This window comes from Indicator indicator, chromosome 20 (assembly GCF_027791375.1).
Source record: "Indicator indicator isolate 239-I01 chromosome 20, UM_Iind_1.1, whole genome shotgun sequence".
Taxonomy (NCBI): Eukaryota; Metazoa; Chordata; class Aves; order Piciformes; family Indicatoridae; genus Indicator; species Indicator indicator.
The window spans coordinates 5,852,039-5,878,390 of record NC_072029.1 but is presented as its reverse complement, the minus strand read 5'-3'; the positions used below and the strand labels follow the sequence as shown (position 1 = coordinate 5,878,390).

General features: G+C 39.4%; 1 protein-coding gene across 1 annotated transcript in view; it reads left to right on the top strand.

Moving 5' to 3' along the window:
- DNAJC1 (DnaJ heat shock protein family (Hsp40) member C1) overlaps window positions 1-26,352 on the top strand; it is a 111,240-nt gene that overhangs the window by 72,310 nt on the left and 12,578 nt on the right. Inside the window, exons 11-12 of the mRNA XM_054389961.1 lie at window positions 4,453-4,619; window positions 24,273-24,392. Coding sequence (XP_054245936.1) covers window positions 4,453-4,619; window positions 24,273-24,392 — 287 coding nt within the window. The remainder of the gene's footprint in view (window positions 1-4,452; window positions 4,620-24,272; window positions 24,393-26,352) is intronic.

Below are 26,352 nucleotides of genomic sequence, written 5' to 3'. Positions count from 1 at the left end.
TCACTGATTGTTTCAGCTGGCCTGCTGAAAGGATTCTGAACTTGCTTGCAAGCTTGTGTGCTGTTTCCAATTGTTTCAGCTGGACCGCATGAGGCCTGACTCCGCAAAACTTCCTCCAGATCTAATGGAAAGAATTCCACTAAGATGCAGCATTATGGGGCTCCTTTGGAAGAGGCTTTATTTCTAAGCCTTTCATATGGTCCTGGTGAGGTATTTGGGGGAAACAGGAAGTTTTGGGAAGGATAGATAACTCAGAGAAAGGTGAACATCATCAAACCCCTCCAGTTTGTGAGAAGTTGTTTGGGTGTTTTTTTTTTTTTTGTAGTTAAGATTAGATTCATCACAGCACATTTTTAGTTATTTGCTCCAAAATAAACTAGCCTCTAAGTCTCACTACAGCACTACTATAGATCTATCTCTAACTTGTGCTGCATTCACATCTTCCCTACAAGGAGAGCCTGAGGGAGCTGGGCCTCTTCAGTTTGGAGAGCCTGAGGGTGACCTCATTCATGTTGATAAAGATGTGTAGGGTGAGTGCCCAGAGGCTGGAGCCAGGCTCTGCTGGGTGATGCCCAATGCCAGCACAAGGGGCAGTGGTGGAAGCTGAGGCATAGAAAGTTCCATGGAAACATGAGGGAAACTTTTTTTTCCCTGTGAGGGTGACAGAACACTGGGACAGGCTGCCCAGGGGAGTTGTGGAGTCTCCCTCTCTGGAGATATTCAAGACCTGTCTGGAGGCATTCCTGTGTGACCTGCTCTAGGTGCTCCTGCTCTGGCAGGGCTGTTGGACTGGATGAGCTTTCAAGGTCCCTTCCAACCCTTAACATTCTTTGATTCATACAATCCCTTTGATTTTTAGTACAGAAACATATATACTTTAAACATACACGTTTTTCTTCCATGTTTGCAGTGATACTGAATGTAGTTTGCTCCATTTTTTTTTCAATAGGCTGTCAAAACCTTAGTATAATTTTTTCCTGACTTTTTGAGTCTGTTATATTCTGACTGTGTTGCTCTACATGCATGTGATTAATTTATTTTTTCTCAGTCGTATTTTCACCAAATTTTAGTTTGTAAATGTTTTAGTTGTCTTCCATAGTTACCTAGGTAAGCAAACAATGGTGAAAGAAAAGGAGATCTCCATGCAGTGTCTTACTGGCTCCTGTCTATCCCTGTGTGTGGTCATATTTCTTGTGTATCAAACCTGAGATGCTAGTCAGTTGCTTTCTGTGATTTTTTTCAAGACTATCTTTTTTGGACTATATTTTCTATGAATTCTGTGAATTCTTGTTGCTGCTTAAAGCTTAGAAGCATTGCAGAGAAAGGAGGTGTAAGCTTGATGTGTCATATTTCCTTTGCAGAAGTTTGACCCTTGGGTTTTGGTTTATTTTCTTTCTTTCTATATGAAGTGGTCATTTTGTTTCTCTGAAAAGTTACCTGAATTCTTTACATTTACATCAACTGGCAAGTAAAATTTCTGTGTACTTTGATGAATTACTTGCACTTTGGTTGGTCTTTGGTTGGGGTTTTTTTTGAGTTTGGGGTTTTTTTTGTGGCTTTTTCTGTTTTGTTGGTTTGTGGATTTTTTTCCTTTTTTCTTTTTATTTTGTTTTAGTTATTACTTATTTTCATAAACTCAAAGTGACTACACTGTAATTTGGCAACTAAAATACATAATGTTCCCAGAAAATAGTGGTGAGAGTAAGCTATTCCTCTGTTTTATTGAGCTGGCTTTACTTTCTCCATCTTCACCTGAAAGCTTCGCTGCCTTAAGCTGAGACTTCATCTTGTACAGTAGAAGCTCTGAACATAACTTCTGAACTTCCCCTATCTCCAATCCTTTCTAATGTTACCTTTGCACCCCCTTTTATGTGCTTTCCTATTCTGAAAAGTGGCTTTTGAAAATTCTGAGGTGAAACAGTTCTCACTGGATTGTTGGAAGCCTTGTGTCAAAGGTGCTGTGACTTCAATTCTGTTGATTTCTTTTTAAAAATCCACTATCTCAGTAAGGGATATGCTGAACTCTATCTTTCTGTCTATGTGTGGGACATGGTAGGGACAAGTCTTAATTCTGGTTGAGTTCCTGCTTCACATTGTGCAGCCATCTTCTCCAGGTGGGATTTGTCATTCCTTGGATGGTCAGCAAACAGGAGGTGTCCTACCTAAACGTTAAGTCTTTCTATCTCACCTAGGTGCCTGAAGAAAGCCTAGATACTACTTTTGATAAAGTAAGGTGCAGTGTCTTCTGGAAATACTGCTACAGACTTACTTATAAATTACTACAGAAGGAGCCTATGTGATTTACAGTCTTCATTTTGGAATTTTAGATGCATTCAGGCCATAACTATTTGCATTATTTTGAGGGACAAATAGTAGACAGTCACCTCCTAGAATATTTTAACCAGACTATATGTTTGCAGTAACTAGCAAGTGAACTGTTGTTACTTACCTTTGCAAATCCTAACTCTTGACTCCAGAAGCTATTGCATGTGGCCATATAGGGGGGAAATGATGTCATTTTAATGTTAATATATGTGATTTGATTATAATAAAAGTTATCTTTTGAAACAGGCAAAAATAATTTTGCACCAATATTGTCTTCAATAACATCTGAACATTGAGAGAAATTCTGTTTAAGGTTTTGGGGCTTTCTTTTAGTTTTGTTTTTTTGGGTGAGCAGATGCTATTCCATTATATTTGCTCTGCATACCTATAGGTTACAAAAAAGTTCCAAACACAAATTGCTACTTAATATTTCTTTTATTAAGAGTAACTTAACAGTTACAAGCAAATTTAGAGATATTTTTTTCCCCACTAAAGCAGATCTCTAAACAATGTACATTTGGAAGTTTAAAATATCCTTAGTTGTTGTCTTAACTTTAAAGATCCATATGAACTTCCCACTCTTTTTGGACTTCTGAAAGGTGCCATGAAACTTTTCATGGAATCATGGAATGTTAGGCATTGCAAGGGACCTGCCAGAGATCACTGAGTCCAACCCCCTTGCTAGAGCAGGATCATTTAGGGCAGGTCACACAGGAATGCATCCAGGTGGGTTTTGAAATTCTCCAGAGGAGACTCCAAAACCTCTCTGGGGAGCCTGCTTCAGGGCTCTGTCACCCTCACAGCAAAGAAGTGTCTCCTTGTGTTGAAGTGGAACCTCCTGTGTTCCAGCTCATACCTGTTGTTCCTTGTCCTATCACTGGGCACCACCAGAAAGAGTCTGGCACCTTCACCTTGACACCCACCCCTCATCTATTTATAGACATTGATCAGATTCCCCATCTATTGCTTTTATAAATATTCAGTTCCTAGGAGTGTGTCAAGTCCATGGAGTTGTTTGCCTCTGCTGTTCCTGCACACAGACTGTTAGGAAAAGGAATTCTGCATCAGAATCTGTAGGGAACAGTCCCTCTGTCCTCTTTAGGATTTTTTTTTCAGAAGGTTTCAATGGAAAACAGGCATTTTCCTGTGATGCTCAGAAAAAATGGCAACAGAGTAGAATTTCTTTTGGCTGCAGCCAGCTATTAGATCAGACTTTGTGGCTTGAGTAACATCATTAGGAGCATCCAGTTCTTGTGAGTACAGCGTGGTTTTAATACAACGGGGAAAAAGCAAATGTTCCACTTGGCATACCTGAGGTTTATGGTTGCTTTCTGCAGCTCAGGAATTCAAGAAGAATGTTTGAGCTGCTGCTTCTGATCCTCATCCTCTTGTCTTTCCTAAAGTTCAATCACTCTTAAAGCTATCTTTTGAGACCATCTTATATAGGGTATATGTTTCCTGTTGCTAAGGTTTAGGTGGTGGTGGTGGTTGTTGTTCTACCACCTTGTCCTCTAAGTTTGCTGCTTCCATTTATTACTATTTGAAGGACAGAAAGCAGAGAACAATGATCAGGTTGAGAAATGAGATCAAACACTGAATCTTCCTAAACGTGTGAGTGCTGGAACAGAACTATTTGTAGTTACAGGGATCTGAGAATACAAAAGCTATCTCTTGGCTCAGAAGCTTTTACTCAGCACACCTGACCATAAAGTAATACAAAATTGTCTAAAAAAACTCAACCTTTCTACCTTTGGCACTTTCTTTGAAGTCAGCTGGACTTCTGACATCTTCTTAACAGCTCCCTATGCTTTTGCCTATACTAATCACAATTGCCTGATGGTGTAGCAGTGACAAGAGCTAACGGAGATGCTGAGGGTCTCATTTGGCTCTTTAAGGCATGCTTCTTTAAGAAGAGAGGCCAATGGGTGCTGCAATTTATTTTTTTATTAAAATGAAATTATTGCATAGTACTCTGAACTAGATTTTTAACAAAGAAATTGAAGCTACTTCCTTAATGGAAATGTTAATAAAGCATTAAGAGGTGAGGAGCAAGGTCTGCTTCTAAATTGTTCTTCTCTGCAGTATTAGTAGCATCACTTTTTCTACTTATTTTCTAATTTTGTATAGAGGAGAAGAAGCCTAAAGTCAGGAAACCCAAATCAGAATTCCCTGCATACACAGCTCTGGAGTTAAATGCATATACCCCATCATATGATCATGGAGCTTCAATTGAAGAGATTGAGGAACAGATGGATGATTGGCTGGGAGGCAGGAACAGGACACAAAAAAAGAAGGTAAGTTCAAAGTATTCCATGTTGTTATACCTTTGCAATATTGGTTCTCTTGCTCGCCTCTTAAGTGGAATATTGTATGTGTACCACCACCTTGAAGTCTAGAGAAGTATTGTCAGGCAGAGACATCATGGAAAAGATGAGATTGATGTGCAATGTAATTTGTGCAATGACAGTGGAAATCTTGTTATAATAGGATGTGATTGATTAAAATATATAAAAGGTCTCTATGATTTCTAATATAAATGCTATTCTTGTTCACTAAAAATGAACATAGTGCTCTCGAGTTTTGAGGCTTGGTTCTTCCTCTTAATTGCAGTTAATAATATTTTGGTTGCAAGAATAGATCCTTCTCTATTTAAAAAAAAAAAGAAAATAAAAAAGGAAGAAGAAATCTTCACTTAATACCCAGGTGTAGTTATCTCTTGATTATGGCTTATATACTTTGTGTATTTCATCTGACAGAAGGCAAAGTCCTAACAATTTGATTTATGCCTACTGTTAAGGCTCTTTCTAGAGAGAAGGGTTTGTAGTGGCAGTTAGCCTAATTATATGCTGGGAACTTTTATTAAAACATATTGGCTTGGAAATGTATAATTTTCATTCTAGAACTGACATACACAGGTAACAGAAGTGTTACAAATTCATCTCCTGACTTGGAAATGTACCTTGTTTGTAAGACTGAGATGAGAAGAGTGGTGTGTTTGGGGTGTGTTAGGGCAACCTTTTGACTTCTGTGTCAAAATAGTGAAAGAAATTGCTGCTGGCATTTGTTTGATTCCTCTGTGCTGCAGATTTGCTTACTCCTTAGTTGTTTCCAAGCCTGTGAAGAATACATCCTTCCATTTTTAGCCAGACCTAAAATTTTTTACTACAATAGTTTGAATTTGGCAAAAACCTGCTTAATCATCTACCACTGTTGGATTCCTACGTTTCATGACACTCCAGTTGTCAGCTTTCTCTTGTTGTTAATTTTCTCTTTCTGTATTATTTAGTACATCTGCATGATGCGTACTTGTGTGTTTCTGTAACAAATCTGTTCTTCAAATGTGCTTAGCTTTTGATTTCTCTGCAAAGGGTCAACACTGAATCCTTAAACACTGGAGCATATTTTCATGCACTTAAGGAAATCACAGAATCACAGAAAACATCTGCCTATAAGAGACCTCAAAGATCATCTGGTCCAACCCTCGACCCAGTTTAGGATCAACACTAAACCATGTCCCTAGGTGCCAGGCCCACACGCTGCTTAAACATCTCCAGGGATGGCAAATCCACTGCTGCCCTGGGTAGACCATTCCAGCGTTTGAGAATCCTCTCTGTGCAGAAGTATTTCCTAACATCCAGCCTGAACCTCCCCTGGTACAGCTTGGAACCATTTCCTCTGCTCTTGTGGTTTGACACCAAGGAGAAGAGGCTGTCCCCTGCTCACTGCAACCTCCCTTCAGGGAGTTAGAGAGCTGTCCTCTTCAGACTGAACGCTTCTAGCTCCCCTCAGATGCTCCTTGTAGGCCATGTGCTCCAGGCCCTTCTCCAGCCTTGTTGCCCTTCTCTGGACAGAACCTTGATGGTCCTGCCTGTAGTGAATGGCCCAGAACTGAACACAACACTCGAAGCGTGGCCTCCCCAGTGCTGAGTACAGGAGGATGATCACCTCCCTGTTCCTGCTGGCCACCATGTTTCTAATGCAAGCCAGGATAAAGTAACAACTCTGCTCCTTGGTTCTGTAGATGAGCTGCCTGAGAGTTGAGAGCATGCAGTCATTGCTTTGTTTACCTTGTCCTGGCACAACGGACCCTGCTAAAAAAATGAGACAAAGGACACGACAAGAAGAAACAGCCCCCTTTAAGCACTGAAAAGCCCCACTGAGGTCTCCCTGGAGCCCTTTCCAGGCTGAACCACCCCAAGTCTCACAGCAGAGGGGTTCCAGCTCTTGCATAAATTTTGTGGCCTTCTCAGGACCCACTCTAGCACCTCAATGTCTTTCTTGTAGTGAGGGCCCCAAAACTGAACCAAGTACTCAAGGTGTGGCCTCACCAGTTCTGCATACTGGGGGATAATTACTTCCCTGGTCCTGCTGGTCATACTATTCCTGATCTAGGCCAGGATGCTGGTGGCCTTCTTGGCCACCTGAGCATGTTGGCTCATCTTCAGCTGGCTGTCAGCCAGCACCGGTAGGTTGTTTTACACTAGACAATTTTCCAGCTTCCCAAGCCTGGAGCATTCATCAGGCTGTTGTGACCCAAGTTCAGGACCTGGCTCCTGGCCTCATAGAATTGGCCTCAGTGGACATGTTGCCTATACCAGTTGTGAAACTTCTCTGTGACCATGTACCATGTTCTTTAACTCCATCTGCTGAAAACAACGTGAGCAGACTCAACTGTATTTGAGAGCATGGAAGTGAAGCAATGAGACACTTGAGGGTCTTTTCTAGATAGGAAATCATTCTTACCCAGCATTAAACTGCATATTCATATGGCACCATTGAAAATACTCATGCCATCCGTGTCTGACTGTGGAAGAATTACTCAAAGCTCATTCTCATGCTGATAACAAAGCTCTTCAAAGCAAGTACTGGGAAAGTTTATTTCTGAAATTGTTTTTGTTTTGTCGCTGAGTGTTTGTACTCCCAGATTAGATCTTCTGGGTTGCTAGGAAGAGATAAGGATCTTAATTTACTTAGCTTGAGCTTCTGATATATTTTTTTTTCCTTTATCTGTCACCAGAAATTGACTGGAAAAAGTGTTCTGTGCATGGCAGTTAGGAATTAAGGGAAATTGAGAGGGAGTGTTACCATGGGCTTCCTTCTCAGCTGCATCATTTTGTGGCCTGCATAGGGTGTTAAGCCACTATTGCACTCTCTAACCATCTAACCTTTTACTTTGCTGTTGGGCAACCTATTGGGTAGAGTTGGAAGGAAAAAGAGCAACTTACTAGAAGGCATTTTTTTGTTCCATCTGATCTTGTTCTGTCATATCTACAAATATTCATGCAAGAATACATATATTTCTGTAATCATTCTGTTGGTGAATCATGGCCAAGTAATTTCTCTCCCAGTAGGATTTATCTCATGTTCTTTGTTGTAGTTTGATTTTACATGATTTGTAACACAGGTTGTTTTCACGAGAGTTCATTGTTTGTGTGAATGATGTCGTTGTTGCATGAAAATCCTGGCCCTTGAGAAATCAATGGGAGATTTATCGCTATCTTCAGTGGGACCAGGATTATAATTCCTTTTGGTTTACAGATTCTTCATCTTCTCCCACTGGCATCTCCTCTTCATTCCATATCGTTATTTGACTCGCTCATCTCTGAAGATAGAGTTCCAAGTTGTCTCTCGATCAGGGGTGGATACTAATGACCTTTTGATATTTACTTGCTCTGTAGAGAGGAGATAAAGGCAGAGAAAAACAGTGCCTGATCCCTTCCAGGTGGACCAGATGTATGGATAGAAAATCATGTTTCTCATTATTTTTGTTTTTCATGTTATCATACAGCACTTCTTGGCATTTGGGTGTTGGAGCACCTGGCTTGATTTTACTAAAGCAGGAATAGTAAAAACTATTTTTGTGCACAGAGCTTGAGAAGCTTAGGTAATGTGATTCTGTTCCATTTGTTACGCTTTACTTTTATCCTTAAATTAGGATTATTGGAAGTACCACAAAGCAAAGGTATACATAAGCATTGCTTTTACAGAGTTCATTGGTAAGTGGTGAAACAGAGTAGTTGTCATTGTTTTCCAGTTGTTGAACTGTAGGCTGTGGTCATCTTATATTCATCTCTTCTCTGGTTAAACTGCAGTTTGTTTTTATTTTTCCCAGCCTGAGCCATCAAATCTCTGTGTTGCATAAATAGGATATTGATATCTGAGTGAGCTTTTTAATCCTGAAGGTTTTATTTGAAATCTGGCTGTGGAACTTGAATTTTACAAAGGAGGTCTCTCTGCATTTCTGGCAGAAATGCTAAATTATTATTATTATTTTGTTAGCTTAAAAAGTATAGTTTTGACAATTAAATTTTAGTCATCTTATAATCTTGCACATTTCATAATTGCCAGCTAGCCTGCCACCTGCTCTCTTCTGCCTTGAATCTTCCCACATCTGTGGTGCTGTGAAATCTGAGTATGCTTTTTCTTTAGTAGCAAATAACATGGTGCTTGTTCTAATCAGACATCATATGACAGATTACCTGAGTACAGTTTCTAGGCTTTTAAAAAATGTTAATTCCTGAAGCAAGCAGTTTATATGGTAGCAGGATTAAGGTGCTGTGTAAACCAGCTGATTTAATGAATTGGTCTTTGAGGGGGAGGGGTATTTTGATTTAGTGTGCTGCTTGAGGTCATCTAGTTTTGAAGTAATACTCCTTTTCAAAGCAGTGAAACAAGTAGGATATCTGAAAAATGTGTCTGTATTCCCAGTCTCTCTTACTCCTGGGACAGGTACAAGTAAGCAGCTAGCAGTCTGAGGGTGCTCGTGGTCTCCTGCTGGTGTGTCTCACCCTAGGCTTGCTGTAGGTGGAGAAAGCAAATCACTGTGTGCCCATTGAATTGAAGGCTCTATATTGAGACTGCCAGCAGCCATACCTGTTAGTGTCAGTTATGAAGCTATTCACTATGAGCTAATCCAAGCTTATAATACATTTTAACCTAAGCTCCACACTCTCATCAAATGGTGATGACTTTGAGTCACTATTGATCTGGGCCATATTGAATTCAGTAACCCTGAGGTGAAAATCTCTGAATGCCATTACAAAACTCTTCAGCAATGTAGTATCACTGAAAAGATACTTCATTTAAAAAAAAAAAAAAGAAAACCAACCCAAAATCTGCATTGGAGTGATACCAAAAGGGTGAAGTCAGAAGACTCCAGGCTTTGTTATTGCAACCATTTTGTAATCAGTCTCAGTAGAATATTGGGGGTTGCATTTTAAAATAACTCTACAGTTCATACCCTACAGGTAACTCCTACAGTTATCATACTTAAGAGTTTTTAGTGTTAAAGCAAAAGCTACTTTCACCTTACACACACTTTTAAAAACAGATGTATAAATCTCCCTCTATAATATACTCAGGCTCCTGCCTGAGGTCAGTGAACAGGTACAGAACAGTGTATGCAAGTTTCTTTTGTGCAGCAGAATGATCTTGATAATAAAATATTGAACTACAGTTGGAACAGCGTGGAGAAGGCACTCAAGCTGTGCCGGGGAGGTTTAGGCTGGACATTAGGAAATCTTTTCTTCACAGAGAGGGTTCTCAAACATTGGAATGGTCTGCCCAGGGCAGTGCTGAAGTCACCATCCCTGGAGGAGTTTAAGCAGTGTGTAGAGCTGATGCTTAGGGACATGGTTTAGTGTTGACCTTTCAGTGCTAGATCGAGGGTTGGACTTGGATGATCTTTGAGGGCTCTTCCAACTGGATGTTTTCAGTGATTCTTTCGTCCTGTGTTTGTGAGGTAACAATAAACAGGACTCGATTTATCAAAAGCAGATGAGCACCTTGGTTATTCTAAAATGCATAGTAGTGATTCTGTTTCTCTTCTTCTCTGCTAGCACCAAGTCAGTCAGTCTAATGAACAAAAGAAAACTAGAAAAACTTTAGGTTTTTTCAAGTATCATGCTTAACAGCCAAAGGCATTGTTGGGTTTATAGCTTCTTTTTGTTTCTTTATGTGACTGTTAAACCAGAGCAGATGAGTTCGAGCAAATTAGAGTATTTACCATATTTCCAGCCAATTGGTGTATGTTTTATTTTGTTTAGAAACAATACATTTATGACCTTTTGAATTCTATTTCCTTAAATTCAGATAATAACCTTGTTTTCAGTCTTCTGTTTTTAAATATTTAAGCCACTATGAACTTTATTGTGGGCTTGAATAGTTTTAAGGAGAGAATAAATGTGATATTTATTTTTTTTTAATTGAGTTTCCCTTGGGGAGGATGAGCCACATCTTTAAATCTAGAATAAGACCTCTCTGCTTTTGTGCTGTGAATATCAAATCATTAGGTTCAGAAATATGATTCCATCTGCAATGTTAAGTAAACTTGGTGGGTTCAATCCTCAGGTTTTCTCAAGGAAGAGTAAAGTTATAAGAGTGTGATGATATATTCTTCAACTAGCATCTCAAGCAGTTTTTTTTCCAGTTTTATGGCAGATATGCATCAAAGAAAAAGATGTATTTGTAAATATAAAATGAAGAAAATAAATTCTTCTAGCTATAGATTGGTAGGAGAAAGTTGTTATGACTGGGATAAATGCCACAAGTACTAAGAGTTGAGCATGAGTTAGTTTTGCCTAAAATAGTTCAGGAGTATGTAAAGATAGTGAATAAAAACTAACTGGGCAGCTGCTATGTAAGTGTGTGGAGTCTATCTTTCCTTTTCTGCCTTTCTCTCATCAGCCTGTTAGTTAGTTTGGATAGGTGAACAAAGCGTGGGAAGCTTTATTTCTTTATTCTTGTATTTATAGAAAGTAAAACTGTGTTTATATAATAGAAACACTTCCATAACATTCTGCTTTCAAATGCACCATGCTCAGGCTGGCTAGAACTAGTTTGGGTGGAGAGCTGCTGTAATCTGTCCAAGCAGGAGAATTATGCTATGAAACCCTTTAAGGAGAATATTAAAAAGCATCTAAATGATCTAGAGAAATTATTTGACGTGACAGCTAGGGAAAAAGATTTTTTGGAAACAATGTTTCACAGCACAACCAAAAATCCGTCTAGCTTGCAAAGGAAACAAACAGCCAAATACATATTTCCCTAAGGACATTTCCTAAAGATAGTAACAATATGTTATATAAACACTTATACACTAGTTAAAAACCCAATCAGCCCTGCATATGTGTTGGATTAAGGCCATACAGTTGACATTTGCTTGATGTTTCCTGATCGTGATTGAGTTTTTAAACTTCCTGTCTAATTAAATATAGTAGCATAGGTTCTTGTCTTGTACAGACAAGAATAATAACCTACAGATTTCAACACCATGCTATAGATGCTGTGGTGTCAAATTCTAGCTTTCAGTAGTTTTTCAACTGAATCTATATCCCAAAAGTAGTGATTGATGTGGCTTGCTGCCATAAGTCAGCCTGACTGGTTTTGCAATGTGTGTTTTCCATTTGTAGTCCTCGGTGTTTTGAGACTGTCAGTTGAAAACTACCCAATAGCTGAAGTCAGGGGTGCAAAGTTGTCATCTCTGTAGATAGACACACAAGAGTTTTTCAGATGCAGCTCTGGACTCTCTGTTCAGGCAGAATTTCTTAAATACAGTGACTGTTCTTGGGATGTAAATTGTGAAGGAGGGGAGGTTCTCCCATCATTTCCAACTGAAATTGGAAATGATGGGAAAGGAAAGGAAATTCTGGGGCTTGCTGCAGCCTTTGGACTTTCACAAGGTGAGCATGCACTGACAACATGTGTTTACTTAGGAAAGTAGCAGATTTGATGTGTTGTATAGTATCAGAGTTTTCACATAGCTGTCTTGAGGGAATATCAACATTCTGACCATCCAAAGTTCTCTTACTGGTGTTCTCTTTTTAATCAAGAGTTAATGGGTGCATCTGGATTCATTAATTTGTTTAAACACACACACATGGACACAATGACCTTGCTGGGACAGAATGTCATGGACTGCAGGCTATCAGGAGCTCTGAGTTAGCCAGGACAGCTGAGCTGAGTTGGCTACAGGTGTGTCCCATCAGTGTGAAGGGAGAAGTGTGCTGATGAAAGGGGAGCTTTCTGCTCAGGTTCTTCTTCCTGCTCAGACTCCTCATGAGCCTGCTCCTTTTCCTGCTGCTTCTGAGGATTGACTTCTTGGATGTTCTGACTGCTGCACCTTTGGTAAGCTGAGTATAACTTTGCATACTTTCTATGTGCATTGGTATTAGTTTGTCTATTTAACTAAATCCATTTTCTTTTCAACCTGTGGGTCTTCTCTCCTTTTCCTGATCCTCCCTTCTCATCTGGGGAGGAGTCACTGGGTGATAGAGCAAGAGCTCCCCACTACATTTGTAGACACAAAATACACATGGGAAATACGTATTTCACATGGGAAATATGGATTGCAAGAGCTCTGGAAAGAAAGTAATAGAGAATCTGGGTACTAAGTGACTTCTAGTGTGTGTGCTTGATGGTTGCTGTTGTTTTTATTAACTGTACTGGTCTTGACTGGATATAAAGTCAGAGAATGGTTTGGGTTGGAGAGGACCTGAAAGATGATTTAGTTCCAGTGTTTTAGGCAGTAACTGATTGCTAGTGGTGCAAGATGGCACTGCCAGTGAAAGAGTTTAGTTGTCTTTGATGTGGAAGGAAGAATGTTATTTAGACATCAACTGTGGCATTGAAATGCTTCTGATAGAGATAGTCAAAACTAGATTGAGGACAACCCCTGCCCTGATTTTGGATAAGCTGTTTAAACTGAATGGAAGTAGGAGAAACAGATTGCCAGCAGCAGGCCAATGTTAAAAAAGGTAACAAATCCAGAAGTTACTGAGCTAAGGTCTCTACATGCTTATGTGCCAGGAAGCAGGACAGAAAAGGTGGACAAAGGACAGGAGAGGCAGAAGAGGACAGCGCTGCGGAGCAGGCGGGCGGCAGGATTAGCTGTGCAGTAGTATCTCGGTCACTGTGATGCAGTCTGGGAGGTTGGGGATGATTTAGAGTATGGATTGGGTTTGATACCATGTGGTAATGTTTTCAAAACACCCTTAACAAGCCCTGTTGCACCAGAGTGGATTAAAGCAGAGCATCCAGCCCAGTGCGGTTAAATATTTGACGCTTGCTAAGCCGGCTTAGTGCTTCATGAGACAAATAATAACCTTGCAAGGAAAAATACTCCTTACTAGTAAAGACTAATCATACACATTAATGTGTCTGCGTGCCTTTGGGCTCATCTTCTCTAGTGAATTTAACAGCATGGCCACAGATTTTTAACATATCAAGTAATTAGGAAACAGAAAGTTGCCCCCTGCACTCTTAGGGACTTAGAACTTCTTTAGTGAAGTTTATGAAAATAACAAACTTACTTTCTTGAAGAAGTCATTAAGTTCTCTATCAAATGGAAATACTTTTCGAACTGCATTTAAAAATCCAAGAGTGAATTAAAAAAAAAAAACATGTATTCCCTTTCTCTGGGACTTTGTCTCCACATTAATGTATCACAGGCCAAACTTCATTACCTATACAACCTATGGTTTATTTGGTCTGCATGCCTGAGTGTCCTACAATCAAATTTACTGAAGAGCTTCTCACTTTTTTCTGTGTTAAAACAATTGCCATGAAGCACCTAACAATGAAAAAAATGAGTTAACACTTTCTGCTAAGTGCTGCTATTGGAGTTGTAACATGCAATTAAAACCTAGATTTTCATTTCTGTTCAATTACATTGACTTAAATACTAATTTTAGTGTTATATTTATGACCCATTTAATTATGACATTTTTCCTCTGGCTTGCCTGATAGAAAAGTAAATTTTATTTTGAGAATGCAGCAAGAAAGAACCTTTTTTTTTCCCCTCCATGCTTTGCTGTAATGACAAACAGAAAAAAACAAAATTAGCTGGGTTTTATGTAAATATGGCAGAAGAGTTTAATTTTAAAAAAAACACAGTGTAATTTGAGTTACTTTTCCATGTTCTTGAGCAAAATCTACTTCATAGGAGGACTATTCAGATGGCTTTATGGTGATAGAGGTGGATATTTGAAACTTTGCTGCATCCTAAAGGCTATAGGTTAAAGAAAGCTTGGTATAAAATCTAGAATCAAAGCCTGGGAGAACCTGGACTGTGAAAGCTAATTGCAGAGCAACAACCTGTTTCAGGTGTATATTGCTAGAGACTTTGCTTTACTACTTTTTAGCTTTAGCTCCTTTTTTTTTTTTTTCCTTTAGGAAGAAAATGGTGTCTGAGACATTAAAAAAAACTGGTTAACCTATTTTTATATTAATACTAGAGGGAGCTTGCTATGTGTGAAGTTCCGTATTAGGATTTTTCTCTTCCTCTCTCAAGTTCCCCCAGGTCATCCAGTTTAAGGTAAATTAATACCTGGATGCTCATGTGTGTGGTGTGTTAGGCCAATACTTTCATGCCATCTCTTAAACCACAGGAAAAATATTTTTTTCCCGAAACCACTGAGGGAATAACCTCTGAGTAAAAATCAGTAACTTTTACCCAAAACTATTAGTGTAGTAAATTAAACCAATACTTTGTTGTACCAAATAGATAACTTCTAAAATTTCTTCTGGAGGTAGGTTTGTAGATTACTGTAATTGCTAGTTTTACTTGAAATCTAGTACTTGTGCAATCATAGATGCTGGTAATCTTATACTCCAGCAGTTTTGAGGGGAGATCCCCAAAGAATTCTTCCCAAAAGGGTTGGAAGAGACCTTAAAGATCATCAGGTTCCAGCCCCCCCCGCCATGGACAAGGACACCTTCCACTATACCAGGTTGCTCAAGGCTCTGTGCAGCTTGGCCTTGAACATCTCCAGGGATGGGGATTCAATCACCTCCCTGTGCAACCTGATCCACTGGTTCTGAACCCTTCCAGGGAAGAAGTTTCTTCTCATTTCCAACCTAAGCCTCCCCTGGGGCAACCTGAGCCTGTTTCTTCTCATCCTATGACTTGTTACTAGCGAGAAGAGACCAACCCCCATGTGACTCCAACCTCTTTTCAGGGAGTTGTAGAGAGGGAGAAAGTCTCCCCTCAGTCTCCTTTTCTCTAGACTAAACAACCCCAGTTCCCTCAGCCCCTTCTTGTAAGAGCTCTTTGGGTCTTATTTGGAGAATATATAGGAAAAATTGTGGAAAACAGACAAAGAATATCTGTAGAAATTATCCAAGGGTTGGAAATAGTATTTACTGATACTTGGAGGGGCTTTATTAGCTTAGCAGATGTCTTCCTGGGAGAAAATACTTGCTATTGAATTTGGCTGCTCAGTTCAATCTTGGGGGAAGACACAGAAGGACCAGTGGTTGGAAGTGAAAGCCAGGGATGTTGGAATGAATTTAGGATGATAGCAATCGCCTTGTGAGTACATAGCTCATCCAGTGCTTCATTTTTAAGTCACTGTGTGCCACTTCTTCTGCCAGGTGACTGATTACCACTGGTTTTTAAGTAGCTGCCACTTGCTGAATGTACATAACTAAAAAAAAAAAAATTGTCTCACTGCTTCACATATCTGGTTCTTGATTTATATTTACTTTTCATCCCACTCCCTTGCTTCTTGTCTGTCTGCTAGAATACAGATTTTTCAGTGTTAAGGTGTAGTTCATTATAAGTCCAGTAGTAACCTGGCAGCGCATTGTGGTACTGATGATGATGGTGGGACAAGCTATTGCTCACTTAGGCTTCCTGTTGAAGTTAAGTAAGCAAAAAAAAAAAATTAGAGAGATACACATGTATAGATATATATAGATACATAGAGATGCACATCTTGGGAATGAGAAAGCTCAATAATAATTCCTTTTTGACTTGCATTAGCTGTGACATGTACATAAAGATTGTAGTTGATGTTTCTGAGTAGATTGCAACTGGCCTTGCTTTTCAGAAAGCATGGGGACACTTAGGGACATACTTGCCTTTTGGTTTGTAATCTGTTTAAACTCTCAAAGGCAACGTAGGTTTTTAATTTTTTTAATGTTTACAAATAATCTGTTAGCGTGCAGTTCAGGCAGGTTAACAGACTGCTTGAGGGCTTAAAAAATGCTGTCAAATGTATGAATAATCACCGTGGTACGAAATAGAACCACCTCAGATACACCCATCTCAGTGGAATTGAGCTACTCTTGTTTCAGACCAAAAAGTGAAGATAGCTGCTTAATTATTGGGGAAAAGTTTCAGAAAGGGAAAGGCTTAGCAAAAGAGGGTAAGATTTGCATGTCAAATACAAATCCAAAAGCAGGTAAGCCCAGGAACAAAAATTTCTACATATTTTTTGGAAAGAAAATAGATGAAGGATCACTACCAAGGATTTTGTTGAAGTAGTAGATGAGAGAAAGATAGATAGATGTAGTATAAAGTAGTTTCAAGAAGATGCTGGGGCTAAAAATCCTTTTCACCCATATTTGCTACAGTGGAGTTGAGACAAGAGGCCGACATCACGTATTGAAGGCAAGTGGGGAGGGAGTGCTTCAAACTGAAGCATTCATCTGAAGTTGATGAACAAAAAACTCCTTGGAATAATTGTCTTCACCATTAGCTGACCTAAAAAGAATTCTTAAAATTAAATCCCTTTTAATACAGCTTTTAATAACGTAGCAATTACTTAAATGAGCCCTGAAATGAGAGATGGAAATAGGACACCAATTTCTGAGCCTCATTGGGGATTCTGGGCACAACAGACTGGTTAGCATGAAGCCCATAGTGGGTAACTTTTTTTTTTTAAATTATGAAGCAAGTGATACTATTAGATGGGCCAATTTTAAAATAATAGTAAAAAGCCACTGTGAATTTGAAGAAAAGTTTGTTTCATTCTTAGAGCTTTACAGTCTGATTTGATTTTGTGGAGCTTTTGACAGGTTCTATCAGCAAGACTTCTGGTAGAGACAAAGTAATGGTAAGATGAAAGGGCAGATCTTCAATGCTTAGTTAAAGAACAGAAAATAAATACATGATTGCAAAATGTTCCTGGAGGAGTTTCCTGTATATCCACAAAGATGTGTTCAGTACTGAAATGGTCTTTTAGTGTGGTTACCCTCTGCTGGTGGCCAGTAGGTTGAGAAGTGATTTTTCCCTCTCTACTCCACTCTGGTGAGACCCCACCTGAGGTGCTGTGTCCAGCATTGCAGCCCTGATCACAGGAAGGACATGGAACTGTTAGAGCAGGTCCAGGGAGGCCACAAAGATGATCAGAGATCTGGAGCAGCTCTTCTATGAAGGCAGGCTGAGAGAGTTGGGGCTGTTCAGCTTGGAGAAGAGAAGGCTTCAGGGAGACCTGAGAGCAGCCTTCCAGTGCCTGAAGGAGGGCTATAGGAGAGCTGGCAAGGAACTTTTGACAAAGGCATGGAGTGGCAGGATGAGAGGTGATGGCTTCAAACTGGAAGAAGCTGGATTTATATGAGATATTAGGAAGAAGTTCCTCCCCATGATGGTGGTGAGGCCAGTACTGCAACAGATTGTCTGGAGAAGTTGTAGAGGCTTCAACCCTGGAACAGGTGGGATGAACAACCTGGTCTAGTAGGAGCTGCCCCTGCCCATGGCAGGAGGATTGGAACAAGATGATCTTTGAGGTCCCTTCCAACCCAAACCATTCTGAATCTATGACTTGCAAGGTATGATGCAGGGATCAGGGCAGCACTAATCAGCATCTGTGAAACAGGCAAGGTCTAGAAAAATCTTTTCCTGAGGAGTCCGGTCTCGTCCTATGGACTCTCCTACTGCAGCAAAATTGTCTCCAGGTGTGTTTAGAAATGAAAGCAACCACACTGGTTACTGGTAGTGTTCTGTTGTTGCTTTCTCCCTCCTCTATTATGAGTAGAGCTGTAAAGCAGCACAGAAATACGTTGACCAGAGAGATGACAGGGCAGCAGGTGTGGTAAGCAGACTGAAAGTGTGTGGAAAGCCACTTACAATGTTGAGCAAAAATGGGATGAGGAGAGCAGACAACATCATTGCTGGCTTTGTATCAGGAACTGGTTGAACTTTGTGCTTAGAAAATCCCTAATCTGGTTTGAGGAGCTGTGAGGGAAAGAATCTCTGTCATAAAACATCTGCTGCTGATCATAGCAGAAGACCTGATACTGAGGCAGATGAAACTTCATGCTGCTTTTCTTGGGTTCTCACTCTTCTCTCAGAGCTTTTGTCTCTTTACATGATGTATGTTGTTTAAGATTTTAATGCTGAAGGCTTCTTTGTGAGGATTAGTAGGATCCCAAGTTATTATGGTTAGGTTGTTATCTTGACAAGCTTAAGATATAACTGAAGATAATTTGGTTTATCTTCATATTTACATGTAGCTGCTTTGAAAAAGTCTAAAATTAATCTCTAACAGTCCTTTAGACCTATGTAATATATTGTTTAAGATTAAATTATTTAAGTTACTGGGACCAGAGGATGTGCAACCAAGAGTTCAAAGAAAAAAAATGATTTAATAATTCAATTAACTGATGATTTTCTTGGGTGTCTCAGGACTGAGATAGCAAATATGTCATTCTATTTGTTAAGTTGTCAGTGGAATTCAGGAATGTTGACAGACCTGTACATTTCACATCTATTCAGGAAAAACTATCAAAAATGGAAATAAGGAATAGAATTGGTGAACACCAGGCTAATGAGACCTGCTTGGAGGCCTAAATATTGCTCCTATAAAGAGAAGTCGTGCCTTAAATCCTCTGGGCTTTGTAGAAGGATTAACAAATATGCAGGGAGAAGGTGGTCTGGAAACTCTTCCTGATTTTCCCAGAAGACTTTAACAAGGTCTGTAGGCTCTTAAGGAAAGAAAGCAGTCCTGGGATAAGAGGAAGGATGTTTTCCCAGATAAGTAATTAGATAAAAGATGGAAATGGAGGGTAGAAATAAATATCTCTTTGAGTAGAGCAAGGTTAGCAGTGGGGTTCAGCTGAGTTTCTGCTAGCAATTATGCTGCTGAGTGTATTCATATAGTATGGCAAGCATGATAATAAGGTTAAAAGCTGAGCCTTGAGCTGAGTGTGCTTATCAATGACAGCAGTATTTGGAACAGCAAAGATGGGAACTGCAGAGTCATCCTCTGAGTTTGACTGCTTGGGCAATAAATTGGCAGAAAAATTCCCCAGCATGTAAATACAACGTGATGCAAATGCTGATATAGTGGATGACTGTCCTAACCATGCACAAGCAGATGAACTCAGAGCTAGCCATAATCCTTGAGGAGTCAGATCTTAGGAATTATCAGTGCTGGCTTAATGGAAAACATCACCTCAGGCCCATTCCAAAAACCAATGCAAATGCTAGAAATTAAGAAAGGAATAGAAAGCAAAGCAGGAGAATCCTTATTCCACTGCGTAAACTTGTGCTTGCTCCTGCTGCATGCAGTTTGGTGCCTCATTTCAAAGAGGCTGGTTGGTAGGGAATGGTAGGTGGCTTAGAAAAAGGCTTCATGGGCTGTATTATGCATAAAATGGCTTTTACATGAGGAACCAGCAGAGCAGATTAGGTCTCTTTAGCCGGGAAGAGACAGTTTGTGGGGAAAATAAAACTTTGTTCAAAAACATCACTTCATAGGAAGTGACATGGAAGTCAGTAGGCATAGACTGTTGGTTCACTGAAAGCAAAGGGCTATGTGCCATCAAAGCTAGCAGGAGCCAGGTTCAAACCAGGCAAAATCAGATGGTTCCTTGTATAATGGGTAGCAGACATGTGCAACTCATAAATTGGTCTTGCAAATCCAGAAAGTTTACATAGTATCAGGGGAGACTGGAAAAAAATACCGAAAAGAAAGATTAGTTGAGAGTTACTAAATAGATAAAATATATCAGCCTAGAGGAATTTCTTGAGCTGACAATAATTGGGAGTCTGAGAAGAAGCATGAAAAAGCTATATGCTTGCCTTCCTCTTACTGTTGGTGCCTGCATATGGGCCCTGTTTTTCTAGAGCAGAGTGGGACTGGAAAGGATGAACAATAGAAGTAATTTTTTTAATTTTTTTTTTTTAAGTTATCACAGTGTTGTAAAGTTTCTGCAGCTGCACACATTGAGCACAAATGATGAGCTTCCTGGTCTGCCTTGACCATTGCTCTGAAAAGTTAGAGCTGCCCTTGTTTTTGTTGGCTCCCTTAATATAAACCATGCTGGTGGAACTCAGATTTGAGTTAGAGCTTTGAAGGAGCAAAGGACCCTCTGTATGTGTGGCTTTGAATATGAGTTCAGGTCATTAATGCCTTGTACCAGATCTTTAGAGCTTCACAAGAGGTCTTTAGAACTATAGCAGATCCCCCATGTCGAGCTGGATTGCAGTAGCAGATGTGTGTTAGAGCTGATGAGACTGACTTCAGACTTCTTGCAGGTAAAGCAAGAAATTGTGAGAATGTAGAAGTATATTGTAAGAAAAATAAGACCTTATGGGCAAGAAATTTAATCAGGAAAACTTTTGCATTCTGCATAGAGTTACTAGATGGAAACAACACTACATTGTAGGTTAAATGTTTCCTGACCTCTGGGATTTTACTAGGACCCTTGTTCTACAAATGCTTGCACAGGTATTTTTAAATAGATTCTGCCTCGTGGTTTATTTGCAAGGTCATGGCCCAGACATGCTCAAATTAGTGAATCACCAAAATTAGATGAAGCCTGGTACGAAGTCCTAGCTGGAAAGAAAACATGACCCAAATTTCCATACAGCAGTGATTTTAATGGAATCTACAGCAAGAAATGGTCTAAAGCTTAAAATTATTCTCAAAAAATCCAATTATCTCATGTTGTCAAGTCAATATAAATGACTGTAAAAATTTCTTTATAAGCTGTATAGTTTATATATAAACTATATATATTAAAAGTTTGTGTAAACTGTATGACATACTAGCCGCTTTCTAATTTTATCAATAAAAGGGTCTGCAGTTTTATGGTCATGAATGTTAAGAGCTCTAAACAAGTCAGACTGTTTCCTTGGAAAGAAATGCTTTGCTGTCTGAAAATTTGCCTTGGAAGTAATTGAAAATCGGAGTGAGATTTACAAAAAAAACCTGAATAGTGTCAAACTGTGGTGTGCAGAAGGAGGGAGTGTGGAAGTGGTAAGTGCAGATGCACCTGTGAGGGTGATGCTAAACAATAAACCACATTCCTGTTTCTTTTCTATAGAAGGTGCCTAGTGGTTTGGGTGAGCTAATCCTTCAGTGCTGCCAGCTCCGTTTGCTAAACCATGGTAAAGGATTATTATTTACGGGAATGCCATGAATTTTTTGTATCTGCACTTGTGGCTCCTTTTCATTTTAAAGGCTGGAGAACCATAACTCTGTACTTTTAATTTTGCATTCAGTATGAGGAGTTAATCCCAGACTGAGGCTTTTTTGATGCAAAATCTGAATGCTTGTGTAGTAACAACAGCTGTCCCCTCACCATGTGGTGTCTTCCATTGCTTTACTGTAGAGATGAATTTTGGCCCAGTGTTTCAGTAATATTGGACACACATGGTTTTAGGTGACAAAGCAGTATGTTTATGCATTCATTTGACTCTCACAGTTACAGTTGGCTACAGATTAGAACAGGGAGAATACGTTCACACCATGACCACCCTCATAGCTGCTTGTAGTAGTTGGATCACAGTAGGTGCTGTTGCATCTAAAGACACAATTAACTGTTGCTGAGGAACTGCAAATTCACAAAAGCTCTTTTACAGCCTTAGCCCTTGAGAGTGGGTTTCCTGAAAGCTTTTTGCAAAGATTTTTTCCAAATTTATATTTTAGATCTTCACATCCTAAAATTAGGCATCTTGAAATGAAATTAACAAGTCGATATTTTAACGTAGCTGATGAATTCTTGTGCTGTGAATTAAATATATATAGAGAGATATACAGACTGACTGGCTGTTAGGAAGATAACCTTATGAGTTCTGCAATATTTACAAATACTTTGGAAAGTTGTGAGCACACAAGAAAAACTCAAAGCTTGCTAAAAAAGCCTGAAAATAAAACTTAGCAGAAAGCTTCCAGCTGAAAAGATCATCTTGGTTTCCATGTGTAGTTGCTTAGATATGCTTTAGGTATGGTAAGAGAATAGCTTTGAATTTAAAACAAAACAAAAAAAAAACCCCAAACACACAAAAAACTCAACCACAAAACCAAACCAAAACAACCCCCCTACAAAGTTTTGATAGCAATTAAATAGAAAATTACAGCACACAGCCTATTAAGGCCAATTTTGAGGTATTAATTTTGACTGTTTTTTGAACAAAAGGCTTATAACCAAATATCTGGGAAGAATGAGTTGTTTAAATTACTGTGCTGAAAACTTTTGTAAAAACATTACCCCAAATCTTCCTTCTACAAATCTCTTGAGGAATATTCTAGTATAAAATACACCCATGGTGTGGAGTATAATGAATAAGTGTATGGATTATATTAACTTGTTTGGACTTGATTACTTTTATTGTGTTAATGTAGAGATTTTCTATGTATTTATCACTTCTTCTGTAGGCCAGAGTGTGATTGTATGGTAATGCCTGTAATGTATGTGTGAGATCTCTCCCACACCCAGGTTATTTAAGCATCCCATCATAGATAATTCATTTTATCCTTGTATTAGAAACGATCCGAATATGAATGTCCGAGGCTTTCAGCGGTGAATAAAGGACTACATGGATCCAAACTAGGACGATTGATGAAATCCTTGCTACTATTGGCTATTATTTACTGTCTTTTAAGTGGCAGGTTGTATTTATGCCAATTTATCTGCTTCAGGGAACACTCTTGATAGCAGAACAAAGTGAATAAAAGTAGTTTGCTTTGCAAATGAATGCAAATGGTGCAGCCTTTCGGGAAGCCCTTTAACAGGAGCAATGCACTTTGATTATGAGTGAAGCTGCCATTTGGACATGGTGAAAAGAGCACGCTTGAACCATTGATTGGGGGAGACAGTAAAAAGTCAGGAAGGGCCCCGTTAAGCTTGCAGTGCGGCAGGCGGATGTCAGCGTGGTTAGAGCACAGTGGGAGAATGACAGGCAGGATTAGTGTCAGGGAGAAGCTTTGCTGTAGTTGTGGAGATGGTCCCTGGGGTCACTCACCTCTGACTGTTGTTCTGTGCTGATGGCTCTGTAATGCAAACTGCTTGATATGTGCCTGTTCATTATCGGAAATGCTGATTAGGAGAGGTATGTCATAAAGCCTTCCTTAAAAAGGAATAAGCCAGCAAAGTGCTGATGGGGACAAAGATTCTGTTGCGGCTCCTTGCCAGAGATGCTGCAAATGTCAGAGGTGGTTACTGCATCTTGCCTTCTGAGGCAAGCTGGATTTCATGCCTTAAACTGCTGTAAGTGTCTGTTCCTTGCTTGTTCACTTTTATTTGGCCTTGATGGAGACAGCTTTTTTTTTCCTTGCCTTTTTTTTTTTAACAGATCATCTTATGAGTTAGAGCAAAATATTTCTGCGTCTTTTGGGCATTGGATAGTGGAAGCTTTTGGTTAGGTTTTGTGGCACAGCCGTGTCTGGAGGGCTGTGGGTTGTTGCTTAATAGTCTTAATGGAATATTAGAATCAACAGATTTCATTCCTCAGTCATCTCAGAATGTTAAAACGTGGGATGATTACAGTGACCAAAAGCTAAAATGACTGTTCTGTTTAGAGGCTTTAAAAAAAATATAAAAACAGAGCACATTTGCTTTGTCTTACATGTGCAATTCAATAGACACCTAAAATGTTGCACCTTAGACTGTGATTTAATCTTTAATTAAAGCATTGCTGTTTTTTGCCTGTACCATTATCTCTACTGTATAAATATTGATAGAAATTAAATGCTAGTGTGTACAACGTACAAAATGCATTTTTTTGGATGTTAAGGATTTTAATATCTTACTCTTGCTCTGCTGATTTGCTGTGGTTTTGACAATAGCACAGGGAGGTCCTACACAGTTAATTGAAACTATTAAATTTTTTTACACTATTTGATTAATTGGTTTGAAAGGGTTTTTTTTCAGTGTATTACCTCACAAAAATATGTCCAATATCCTTGTGTAATGAATGTTTTACAAATGTTTTACAGGCACCTGAATGGACAGAGGAGGACCTCAGCCAGCTGACAAGAAGTATGGTTAAGTTCCCAGGGGGGACCCCAGGTCGATGGGAAAAGATTGCTCACGAATTGGGTCGATCAGTGGCAGATGTGAGTTCACTCGGATTTGCATTGTATAGAGAGTGACAAACCAGAACAAGACAGGCAGTGTGGAAGGCAGACGTGCATGGGGCAGACATTGTCTGTCGAGAGAGCCTACAATCCTTTTAGGACCTGGAAGTGAACCATTAACTAACCACGCAAGAAGCAGATGTCAGCCAGTTTCTCCATCCACAATTAACAGCTGTAACTGATCAGCTGGATGGGGGATTCTGGTGCTTATAACTTGAGCTACTGTAACCCAACAACAGCAAAACAATGAGCTTTGGGGGCTGGAGCAGCCTCCTTTCCCTGCAGGCCACTGTTTGTGACTTGGTTAAAGATTCCATCTCTGTGTCAGGGCTGTCCTTACGAGATGAGCCCAAAGTGTTTAGACAGGTGGTTTCCATTAATTAAACTGAAATATCTCTGCAAACTTTAAAACAAGCTACACAGGATACTATTTCAGTCCCTTTTCTGGATTATAGCAGGGGTAATAATGATAGGGTGTAAAATGATTAATATCTCTGTTAATTCATATTTTATAGTATTGTACCAGGTATCAAAGAAAGCTTATACTTGTGGATTTTAAGTGTTATGATCTTAAAACCCTTAGGGGCCAGGCTGTAAAAGACTTTTCCTTTGCAAGCAATAGATCACTAGGACATGATGTAGTGTCTGCTGAGGACCATTTGAAAGCCCTTTCAGCTGACTCTATTTTATAGGCTCTGGAGGGGTTAATGAGAATAATGTTTAAATCTGTTGCTGTACATTTTGACATTAGATGTTCTTCATTATATTTCAGGAGTTATCTTAAATAATGGCTGGAGTGAAATGTGACCCATTAGAGCCTTCTGGGCAATTTACGTATTACTTAAGTGGAATTTTTTTCCCCTCCCTTTATATAACCACAAAAAGATGGGGTTAGAAGTTATTTTTAAGGACTTAATGCATCTATACAGTTCTGGTATTCACACATACTAGAAAACAAGCCATTTGTGTTCTTGTTTCAGACCTACACATATTTGCAAGTAAGTAGATGAAAGCAAGAAGCTACTAACCATGATGAAATTTTTCTGTTTAGTGTTGTTTATCATACTCCTGAAGCACCTGGACCCTAAAGTGCAGTGACTTTCTTAAAAAGATGCTGCATTTTACAGACCAGATATTAACAGCAAAACTATTTCACGTGGCCTGGTAGCATGTGGTGTGCATGAGGAAAATCTTTTGAGGTTGCTTTGGAAAAACCTGATTAATTTGCTTCATACCGATAGTACAGACACGCAGAATGGTTCTACATGGAAGCATCATGAAACTCACATTGCATTAAGATTGCCTTTTGCACCCATTGTCTGCTTTATTCCTTGAGGCAGGTGTCAAAACATTCTTTGTTCAGAATCTGTTCCATAATCTATTTGGTCACCATACCTGCACCCATCCAGTACTGGAAAGACAAAACAAAGCTGCTTGTGTCCTCCATTAAGTGAGAAGTCTTGAGCAGCATGCTCTTCTTTTTAGTGAATTGGAAAGAGAAATGAAAGCAAGGTCTGTGCTCTAAAGAGATTTTGCTTGTATGACAAAAAAAGAATTCTCAGGGATTTTAAGGTATGGAGAACAGTCTGTGAGTATAATCCTTCTTACTTCCAGTGACCTCCAACCGTATGATAAATGTAAGTGTTCTCTGCCCAAGTTTTTACTTCTCTAAATTTCCAGTTGGTGGTAAAGCTAGGTCAGACTACTTACTGGAGTTTCTGCTGCCTTTATCATCCTGTTGCATAGAGCTGCAGCTATTAGCTTTTAAGAGGAAACACTTAAAAGCTCCCTGGAAACTTCTCTGGATCTCAAACAGTATCGGAACTGTTGAAACTGGAACTGCTTCAGATACATATCCTTCTTTGGACATGCTGGAACATGTCCAGAGAAAGGCCATGAGGATGCTGGAGCACCTTTCCTATGGAGACAGACTGAGAGA